Source organism: Bidens hawaiensis, unplaced genomic scaffold (genome assembly GCF_021521415.1).
Source record: "Bidens hawaiensis isolate Kalapana, Puna unplaced genomic scaffold, B.hawaiensis_p1.1 tig00034685_1, whole genome shotgun sequence".
NCBI lineage: Eukaryota > Viridiplantae > Streptophyta > Magnoliopsida > Asterales > Asteraceae > Bidens > Bidens hawaiensis.
In genome coordinates, this window is record NW_027496017.1 from 16,543 (window position 1) to 27,475 (window position 10,933).

At 33.1% G+C, this 10,933-nt stretch overlaps 2 protein-coding genes across 5 annotated transcripts; one reads left to right on the top strand and one right to left on the bottom strand.

Annotated features, from left to right (window-relative positions):
- The first annotated feature begins 1,642 nt into the window (after positions 1-1,642).
- On the top strand, positions 1,643-6,113 carry LOC143586493 (serine/arginine-rich-splicing factor SR34-like). 4 transcript variants are annotated; one of them, XR_013144717.1, is made up of 14 exons: positions 1,643-1,804; positions 2,052-2,140; positions 2,490-2,555; positions 2,640-2,714; positions 2,811-2,949; positions 3,043-3,089; positions 4,054-4,111; positions 4,213-4,262; positions 4,340-4,396; positions 4,493-4,572; positions 4,662-4,757; positions 5,201-5,366; positions 5,488-5,602; positions 5,742-5,760. XR_013144717.1 is itself a non-coding variant. In XM_077068033.1 (14 exons), the coding sequence occupies exons 2-14, from the start codon at positions 2,057-2,059 to the stop codon at positions 5,916-5,918; spliced, it is 891 nt and encodes a 296-aa protein (XP_076924148.1). In that variant the 5' UTR covers positions 1,643-1,804; positions 2,052-2,056; the 3' UTR covers positions 5,919-6,113. The 4 variants fall into 4 exon arrangements, 3 of the variants coding, with proteins under 3 accessions (XP_076924148.1, XP_076924151.1, XP_076924150.1); XM_077068033.1 differs by lacking the exon at positions 5,201-5,366 and adding an exon at positions 5,915-6,113 and having other exon boundaries at positions 5,569-5,602; positions 5,742-5,842; XM_077068036.1 differs by lacking the exons at positions 5,201-5,366; positions 5,742-5,760.
- A 1,071-nt stretch (positions 6,114-7,184) lies between these two features.
- Positions 7,185-9,884, bottom strand: LOC143586504 (sm-like protein LSM4). The gene is made up of 7 exons (XM_077068045.1): positions 9,813-9,884; positions 9,194-9,235; positions 7,904-8,002; positions 7,726-7,803; positions 7,568-7,604; positions 7,313-7,417; positions 7,185-7,204 (listed from the first exon to the last, which is right to left on the bottom strand). Exons 1-7 carry the CDS (start codon positions 9,882-9,884, stop codon positions 7,185-7,187), a joined length of 453 nt encoding a protein of 150 aa, XP_076924160.1.
- Positions 9,885-10,933: the final 1,049 nt, after the last annotated feature.

The window sequence follows — 10,933 nt, forward strand, 5'->3', positions numbered from 1 at the left end:
AATAGTTCATAGATGGTTTCTACATGCCCAAATATCATAGAACTTGTATATTGGTTTATAAATGAAGAAAACTTAAATTTTACAACAAAAAAAGTTAACTACAAGTCTTTTAAGTAAAAGTTTCGGTTTAGTTCGGTTTCCATCTCCCAACGAGTTCATAGATGGATTCCATATGCTTAATATCAAAGAACTTGTAAAAATGATTTTTGAAACTCAAATCTAGCAATAAACATGTTTAAACAACTATTTTAACAAAACTAGTAAACAAAAGTTCGGTTTCCGGTTTGGAGTGGTTTCGGTTAAACTGAGGTTAGTCTTATACAAACCCACACCATGGAACTTGTAAATAAGATGAACAAACTAAAGGGTTAGAAGTTAGTCATAAGTGATATGTATAATAAGTTATGTGTGTGTAAATATATATCAAGAACACGAAGTCCTCCATGAAGCCTTGCCTTATGACATTCGAAACTTAACCAACCAAAGTCGGTGAAGTAACAAATAAAGGAAACAAGGGGTGTGTATTATATATATGTTGTACCACCATATTCAAGAGTTAGTAATGTTAGATGAACAAGTTATAATGAAAGACTATAGTTAGTTTGTCTTGAGAAGTCAAAACTTCAAAAATACATAAGAAATAACAACCTTGAATTTATGGAGTTTGAGAGAGTTTTTTTGGAGATGTAGCAAGAGTAAAATGAAGAAGATGGGTGTGTATATATAGGGAAGGAGTGAAGGGTTGGGTATAAAGATTCTTTTATGGTTTGCATAAAAATGGGTATGTTTAAATGGTCAAACAATGCATAATATAAAAAAACAATATTTTATATATTTTAAATGACAAGATCCAATATTTTATATATTTGAAATGTTCGGGTTACAAACGGGTCGGGTTTACATAACAAAAGTGACCCGAAATTAACGAATGTCACATATCATTTCTTTTCTAGAGGGGTGTTTGGAATTCCTTATTTTACCTCCTTATAACTTTTCATTAAGTTAATAAGTTACAACATTATAACTTATGAAACTTTTCCTCTCACAATATAAGCATTCCGAAACACCTTATTACTTTTCAAAAAGTTTATAAGTTATAAGTTAGTGAAAATAAGCAATTCCAAACACCCCCTAATTATCTAATCTATCATCTCATTTATCCTAACTATCAATTGGTCATGGGCCAAAATAATTTTGACAATTGGGTTATAATTTCATTTTCAATTCTCTAATTTCTCATCTTATTTATCCAGCATATCCATGGGTTATGAGACAAAATAGTTTTGAGAAATGGGTTATAATTTCTCTTTTAATTCTCTAATCTCTCATCTCATTTATCATAGTTATTCACGAGTAATTGGTCAAAACAATATTTGCAAATGTTGTATATAAAAAAATCAAATTTGTAAATTTGAGATTTTAAACTTCTTATTGTTTGTATCATATATTTTATCTTTTTTTTTATCTTTAATTTTGTTTATTTATTTCAGATAATAAATCTTTTTATTTTTATTATATGACAAATCCCGTGTAATACACGAATTCATAAGCTAGTAATAAGAATACAATAAAGCAATGGGCCGCCACTAAAAATATAAATAGTTATAGCCCAAAAATATGGGCCTATGAAAACATGATGAACTGATCACCTGTTTCGTATCTGAAGCTGAAAGCTCAGCCGTTAGATTTAGCTTCCAGTTAACCATCGCACTTGCGTTACATCCTAACAAGTAACAACTCCATCATCGTCTTCTCTGAAACCCTAACGACGCTGGCGGCAGCCGGATCTATCACAAATTCAAAGGTAAGCGGCTTCATATTCGATCGTACATCATACAGTTACAATTAACGAATCCCATACGAATAAAGTATGTTAGGTTAGGTTAAAATTTGAGTTCCATATGCTTGTTTTAACATGAAATCGATTGAATTGTTACCACTTATTATGTACTGTTACTATTTGATTTTGAATTTGTAACTTTAGTTGTTTTGTTAATTCTGTTACATGTTCTTATTAGTGCTGAGTTTGTTTGTAAATGTTTTGTTACCAGAAACAATGAGTCGCTCCAGCAGAACGCTATATGTCGGTAATCTTCCCGGCGATATTCGCGAGCGCGAAGTGGAAGATTTGTTTTACAAGGTAACTAACTGCCTCTGGTTTCACATTAGATTATTATTGTTATTATTAAATTTGTTTGATTCTTAATTTGTATAGTTTTACCCTTTTTAGCTGCTTTTTTTTAATATTGTGTATGAATTTTATTAATGTAACGATAAACTAGGGTAAATATGTAAGAATTCAGGGTCTTTGTATTATAATGTCATATTTTCAGTGTTATATATTTCATATTGGAGAATCAGATTAGACTTTTGTTTCTTAGTAGGAAACAATCTCTGTTCTACAAGACATTAAAAACCGTGTGGTTTTTGTTGATTGATTTGAAGATTGAAGCTTTTATTTATTTATATTGTTTATTAAAATTTTGCAGTATGGTCCAATAGCTCGCATTGATTTGAAAGTCCCACCAAGACCTCCAGGTTACGCTTTTGTTGAGGTGAGTTTCATTTTGTTTAGTGGTTATTCACTTATTCTTTTTGTATTTCTTCTTTCTGATGTTGTTTGGTGTCTTTTCTTATAGTTTGAAGAGTCTCGTGATGCTGAAGATGCTATTAAGGGTCGTGATGGCTATGATTTTGACGGGCATAGATTAAGGGTAAGTCATACATACAAGGCGTATAATCACATATTAGTGATGAACTGTTAGGTTGGTAAGGATGGTGATTGTTTATAAAATAATGCTTTTATATAGGTGGAACTTGCTCATGGTGGACGCGGTAACTCGTCTTCTACAGACCGTCATGGCAGTTATGGCAGTGGCCATGGCCGTGGCCGTGGCGACGGCGGCGGCGGTGGTGCTTATGGTGTTTCTAGAAGATCTGATTACAGAGGTGCGGGTTATAGTGTGAAACTTTCTGTTTTACCATGCTTTTGTTAGAATACACTGTTTTCAAGTATGTTTTTTAATGTACTTTATAATGCAGTTTTGATCACTGGGTTACCTTCTTCTGCTTCATGGCAAGACCTTAAGGTTAGTATGGTTTAATCTGAATTATACTCTTGAATTGATTGTTTATCTACTTTAACTTTTTACAGAATTGAAATTAGTGTCATTAAGGTTAGTATGGTTTAATCTGAATTATACTCTTGAATTGATTGACTTGGGATGAGAGGATTAGGCAGGATTTGATAGACCTAAACCTCTCCGAGGACATGGTTGAGGATAGGAATTCGTGGAGAAGTAGAATTAAAGTTAAGGATTTTTAGAGAGAATTGAATACCTTAGGGCTTAGACTTAACTTATTTAGGTCACATACCATAATGGTATTTCCCTTACATATATTATTATTATTATTATAATTATTATTAGCTTTTATATAGCTGTTAAACTGTGATCTTATTATTAATATTATTATAATTAGTAGTAGTTTTTATATAACTGTTAAACTTTGATTTCCTTTATTTTGCTTCATACACATGTACTTAGAGCCGAGGGTCTCTCTGGAAGCCACCTCTTTATTCCTTTGAATAGAGGTACGGTGTGCCTACATCCCACCCTCTCCAGACCCTACTTATAGCTTTGCTGTCGGTGGGGTTTTGCTGGGCATGATTGATTGATTGATTGATTGAAATTAGTGTCATTAAACATTAATCATCGTCATCATCAAGATAAACCATGTATCGATCATATTTGAGTTTTGATTCATAGATCGATAACCTGTTATTTTTTTTATAAAGATTGTAGATGCCACTAATCAGTTATTATTTGCTGCAACAAACATTTTTATCACTGTTGTGGCTAATTTATTTATGTTTTACTTTGTCAAATATTCCTTTTTAGTTTTTCTAGCATAATAAATTGGTAATGCTAAAAGTGATTACTGTTTGGTTTGTCTAAATGGTTGTAGGTTTCATAACGTCATCTCTCTTTTATTTTATAAAGCCCACACTTTTTTTATTCTTAGAATTATTTTTAATGGTCACATTTTCTACAGGATCACATGCGTAAAGCTGGAGATGTTTGTTTCTCCCAAGTTTTCAAGGAGGGTGGCGGTAAGAGTTTTTAAGTAACTCTATTTTTTAAAAATCATGTGGATATTTCTACTTGAGAAGTAATTCTGAATTTTTGATAAGGCGATGCTAATTTTTTTCAGGCACTACAGGGATTGTGGACTATACAAACTATGACGACATGAAATATGCTGTAATTTTTTTTTCTATTGTCTTGTCATTCTTTTAAAGTGTTAGTGAAACATAATTTTCATTATTTTTTGCTAACAGATTCGGAAATTGGATGACTCAGAGTTTTGTAATGCTTTCTCTCGTGGATTCATCCGTGTATGACATAAACTATTATGATTATGGTTTTATATGTTTTAAACATTTATTTTTTGGGACCTGTGGTTTACTCTTCACTTAAAAATCTATCTACAGGTAAAAGAGTATGATTCAAGCCGCTCTAGGAGCCGAAGTCGCAGCCGCAGTTATAGTCGTAGTCGCAGCAGGAGCCGAAGGTGGGATCCTGCTTTCTCATTGATCATCTCTTTTGTTTTACTTTTAATGTTGTTTAAATTTGATTTTGTTTATTATTATCTTTGTTCAGCAAGTCCCCAAAAGCAAAATCTTCTCGTCGCTCAAAATCTCGTTCAAGGTCTGCGTCTCGTTCTCGTTCTGGATCAGAACCTCGCCCATCAGCAAGGTAACATATACCAAGTTAACGTTTCTTGTTTTCAGTAACTATTTATGCATTAGTTCATACTCTTGTTCTCTTCTTATGTTCTAGATGAATTAAGTTGATTATTGCAAATGCTATATGAACTTCAATGTTTTTATTGTTACAGTTTTGTTGCTTATGCATTTTCTTTTATTACATTTTTATACCCTGTTATTGATATAGATGAATGTTGAAGTCAGTAGGAATAAGTGCTGAATGAGCGAATGTAGGATTAAAAATAAGCACATATTCTCTTAGGGTCCCAGCTTAATAGAGAGTAAATACATGGCTTCTGACATCGTTTACTCTACTAGTTTTACAATGTTTTAGATATGGGATATTATATGCAGCTTTCAGGGTATTGCAATTTGCATGTTAGGATTTTGGTGGGATTGTTGCAAATATTTTAAAACACTTTCACTTGCTAGATTGGATCAAGAGGGATCGTGTTCATGGATATGGACAGCAATCAAAAAGCTGGATTGTGGACACGCAATCACATATTTAACAGCTGGATCACCGATCATGTGATACTGTGATTGCTTCTCCAAATACCACGTAGGAAATAAAGCATGCTGTTTGTCGGCTTTATTGGTATTTTGTTTACTTGTGTCTTGTTTTTGCTCATGTGAATATTGGTTTCTGTTTGGCTGCTAAACGTGTGTGGATTTTCGGTTCATTGTGTTGATTATGGTTCCTGATTCTGACATGGAAGTGGAATCGAGGCTCTTGGATCAGAGCACTTAAGAGGAACTTTTGGATATTAAAATCTCGATTGTTTTTGGAACTTTTGCAGATCACTTTCAAGATCCAGATCTCCTCCACCATCTGTAAGTCAAACCAATAAGGCATAACCTCATTATATAACCTTGCATTTTGGTATTGCTAAGTCTATATAGCATTGTTATTCGTGGTTACTAGTTAATACTCTTGATATTGCTGTTATAATGTGTTTGCTACCAAACTCAGCGCCCAAAACGTGTTAGCAAAAGCCCCAAAAAACGCAGCCCTAGCAGGAGCAGGAGCCCAAGCAAAAGCAGGAGTCGTAGCAGGAGCAAGAGTTTATCGCGGTATGATAAAAAAAGTCTTGTTATCTGAAACACATGCAGATGCTGATAATAGTATTATGATGAAATGTGCAGGTGATGGGTCGGTGACTGTGGAATGATGGAGCGGGAAAGGTTACTTAGATGCGTGTTTTGTGTCTAAGAGCAGGTCATCCTAGAAAGTTAAATTTAATATGGAACATTTATCGTGTTTAATTATACCAGGAGTCGGTTTGAAGAATGTCATTGTCTATTTATGTTTTCTTAACCAAGTTGGATAAATTTGTTGAATTGGAATTTATTGTTGTCTTGTTGACTAGATTAATGTGTTTTCCTTTTGAGTGTTGCCATTAGATTTGTGTCTATAAGTGTTACATCATTAGTGGGCGATATAAACAGTCCTATGGGCTAAAATTGTCTTAAATCAGATAATAGTATTAATGTCATTAACTTCTTCTAGATACGAAACATATATTACAACAAAGGCTAATCAAGAACCACCAAACAAGCGTTGCCATTTCGGATGCCGTTTTAGCTTTGTTCGCAGTAGTATGCGAGGGTTGGAGGGTGAACATATATACACACATCAGAATTACTGAACCGACTGAGAAGCATGTTATCATACGTCGTTAGCTCAAAACGACATTCTGACTGAGGTGACATTGCGGGTCATCAACATCTGGCTCCCAGAGCGCGACACAAAATACTTCGTTTGGAAATTGGATACAACCAGAAATGCAGACGGTATAATATTTTGAGGGAACTAAAAGAACTAACCAATATTTTTATTGAAAACCTTTTGTAAAAATTTATTTATTTGAATTGATGTTGGGGATGTGGCACCGGGTTCGTGGACATGTAGCCGGCACTGACGTTCATCACAGTAACAATGGATGCACCCGCTAAACTAAAGGGCAATGAAACTCAAGAAGTAGACTACTGATTAACAACATTACCATCTCCGTGATATTCCGCTTTAGCACTAGAACGAACGAGATACAACCCGTTTGGCTCTTAGAAGACCAAACTAATAAGTTATCTTCCAAAAAAACCCATTACCCGAAAGAGGATTGACATGCATCTATACTTTAATACTTGATTATTTGTTAGATTAACAATTAGGGTAGATTTTCCGTATACATCCTCACACATCAGGGTGTGTCATTAGTCAAACTAAAAGAATGATATCTTTCAACCATATTTAGTCAGTTTCACAAATGCTATAATAAACAACGCTTGCTGTCAAGTCGAAAAACAGGAATCCAAAAACCAAGCACTTCAAACAAGATTTAAAAAGGTTACAGATTTACTAAAAAAGACTTCTGAATTCAACTGACTTCTAAACCATGCCCGCTTTGAAACTTTACTACCGCCCACGCCCTCCACCTGTAACAAGAACAAAAACATTCTTAGTGCAAGCACTAAGGATCTTCAAACAATCAAACCGGATCATCATTAAACAAAAAATAACAAAATAAATATTTACTCAACTACCTCTGTATCCACCGTTCCTGCCACCTGGCATGCCCCTGCCCTGCCCTCTACCACCTCCGTCGTGGCATCTCCCTCTTCCACGTCCCATCGCAGGTGGTTTCCTGTCTGAAAAACGCAATGCACATAAATAACATGAGTCATAATTTCATTAACTTTGTGTGGAAAATCAAAGAAAACAAATTTAGAAAATGATTACTTTTAAACAGAAATTCTGATCATCATGTAAAATGAAATTAAAGAAAGATTTTATTATACCTGCACGGTTATTTTTGTCTTGAACCTTATCAATAACCTGGTTATTAAATAACACACACAACAAAAATAAAATAAAAAATTACATATTTGTGCATAAATGTATGCAAAATAGTTATGCACATTAACATTTACATAATAACACAATCCAACCGAGTTACCTCCTCTGGAACTCTAAGATACTTGATTGTATTACCACGAATGTAGCATTCAGGCATTCGCCAAAACTTCTTTCCGTCCTACACAAATAATCATTACAAAATGAGACTAAAACTGAATTCAAAGTTTAAATTTCAAAAGGACTTGAGCAAGATTATATGATATGATGCTAATACTAACCAGTGAGGTGCATATAACTTCACGGAGATGAATGTTCATCAACGTGTCACAGTTAACCAAATGCCCATTGTATGTCTCCCCATTTTTCAATTCAACTAGCTGTCAAATTCACAAGTAAAAAGTAAACTAACACAAACTTTAACTCATACCAAAGTAGATATATAATTTAAACAACTGATATTTGCCTGCAAAGTTACATCATGAATCAACTTATATTAATGGTCCAGTTAGTCAGTTTTGACAGAATTTTGGGCTGAACCGGAGATTTTAAAGAAAACGAGACGTTTTATCTTTTGAATGTTAAAGGTTTGCGAAAAAAGAAATTAATAGAACGAAATCGGTAAGGTAGAAAATATATACTTTTTATTATATATTATAATTAAAAAAAAACTTATACATACGTATTATAATTCGTTATATTCCTATATATGAAAAAAAAGTATTTTATTTTTATAAAAAAAACATATAGAATAAAAAATTATTGCTTTTTTTATTCTATAATATTTCAACAGGTTTGGTATACCTGTCCGGGCGTCCGGTTAGAGCATGCGGAGTGGACCCGTGAAGAAGTCGGGGAAATGTGGAAAAAAATAGAGCCGGCTGGGAATACCATCCCTGGGTTTCTCTTAAAATCAGGGATTAATCCACGGTTTTCCCTAGACGGTAATTAGACCGTTAACTCTTTTTTATAAAAGAATCAACCTTATATATCACTCAAACCATTCAATATTTTCACATATTTATACTCTCTCAACTTTCTACCCTTCTAAATCAAAAACTTATTCACAACCTTCGAACGAATCTCATCGAGCATTTGGAGATTTATAGCAGTTGAACCGTTATATTTTTATTGTAATTTTATTTTAGTTTCTAAATTTATTGATCGTTTATTTTTTATTTTACATATTGTTTGATATTAATTTGATTTAAAAATAAATTATTTTTTTCTGTTTTAAACATAATCAAAACGGAGAAAATTGAAATAAAATAGGACGATGCTATGCAGTTTCCGTTTAAGATAAAATGGAATGAAGCTGTTTAAGATAAAATGGAAAGAAGCTGGGAGAAAGCAAAAAAGGCTGATGTGACGCTGACATGACATGTAAGGAAAATAGAACGACTCATTATGCTCTTACAAATCTTGGAACCCGGTTTTCCAAGATTAGTGGGTTTCAACGGTTTTTGATCACCCATGAATTAATAACATAACGCATAATCATAAATCCATGATTTGGTGGGATGAAACATATATAAATCGAATTAATCAGTGAGCTAGTGAGAAGATCATACCATAGGATGGTCCTTTGCTGTCCTTAGTAGAGATAGAGTAAGCTGAAATATTAATCAACCACAATAATTAATTATTATACAACTTAAATATGTAAAGTTTACATGCAATTTAATTTAAGAATAAAACTCGATTCAAACGTACCATTCTCTTGATCAGGGTTTACAAAATTACAATAACCTGCGACCAATGCTGATTCCTTATTTAAGTCTTGAAGTTCGAACGTATGTGTTGGAACCCTAATTGAATCGTGAATGATTAAGCGAGGATTCGTGTGTTGTTCTAGAGTAGAATGGTGATTTGAGAGTGATTGTTATTATTACCGTGGATCAACAAGCAGGTCACAAGAATTACAAATGTTAATAGAAACTTACGAGAGTAGTCTCTCCAAACTCTATTGGTTGTGAACTTGAGGGCTGTGTGAGTGTGTCCCTTTTTAGTCTCAGTGAGAACCCATGAACAAGATAGAGTAAAAAAGAGTTCTATTATTTTTCTTGTGTCCCCTTTTACAAAGAGAAAATGTACATATATAATGGTCTAGGAGAATCTCCCTTCTAGACCGTTACTCCTTGAGTTCTCTCTATTGACTGCTGGTCCCTCTGACCCAGGCAGGGGACTGACTATTATCCACTGGACACTCTTTTCCCTCCAAGACTGGACACTCTTTCCCCTCCAAGATTCTGTCAACCTCATCTCTATGATACTCATATCAACAAGGACAGATCGATAGTTGACCTTGGACCTTATCTGAAGTACTTGGGCTGCTGTTGGGTTGGGCTGGACTTCTTGGGCTTTGCTTAGGCTCAGTTCGACCTAGTCTCCTCAGTATGATTGAATTATAAATGGGCCCATCGTCCACCGACCTTGGTTAAAAAATATTTCAATATTAGTAAATTTAAAAAATAAAAAAAGTAGTTACGAAAAATAATAAAACAAAAAGATCTTTTAATAGTCCTAGGATAATACCATGATTAGTTGCATACCACTTACGTGTACTAGATGTCTCAATCTCAAATTGTATTATATATCTACACAACTATTTCCAATATAATAGTATTTTTAAAGGAGTTGATAATAAAATATTTAACATGAATAGCTAGAAATTATGACATGAAGAATGAGAGTTTGGTTTGAGGTTGTAAGTTTGATCCTGACTTAGGAGGGTTTTATCAAAAGTTACGTGAGTTTTCCTTAGAATTATGTGATGTGCTGGTGGTTCATGCACTGATACATTAATGTATGAGCTTTTTCTATGAGGGCTGAAAGTTAATTTTACGAATACTTTGAGTTAAATTTTGCATTAGTATTGTGGTTTGGCTCAAGCTGTTATTTTAATTTAACTTTTTTCACCTATATATAACACATTGTAATTTGCAATTTTTATTTTTTGAAATTTTAGTCCATATAATAACAAAAAGAATAATAATAATAAATACATAGCTCATATTAAATAAAAATAAATAAAGAATTAATAGGCACCATCTATCTATACTCTATAGTTTAAACTAACATGCTTATAAAATGTTGTTTTTTTTTCTAATTTAATGGATCATACATTTTTTTTAATTTTCTTTATTTATTATGAGTTATGTTTAATCTTTCTGTTTATTACATTTATAAACACTTGTACATTGTATTAAAGTTTTGATAAAACGAATTAGCTAAAATATCCTTCGCATGAACATAAATAATGAATAACGTTTGCTATAACCAAAGTCTCATAAAAAATTGGATTAACGTGG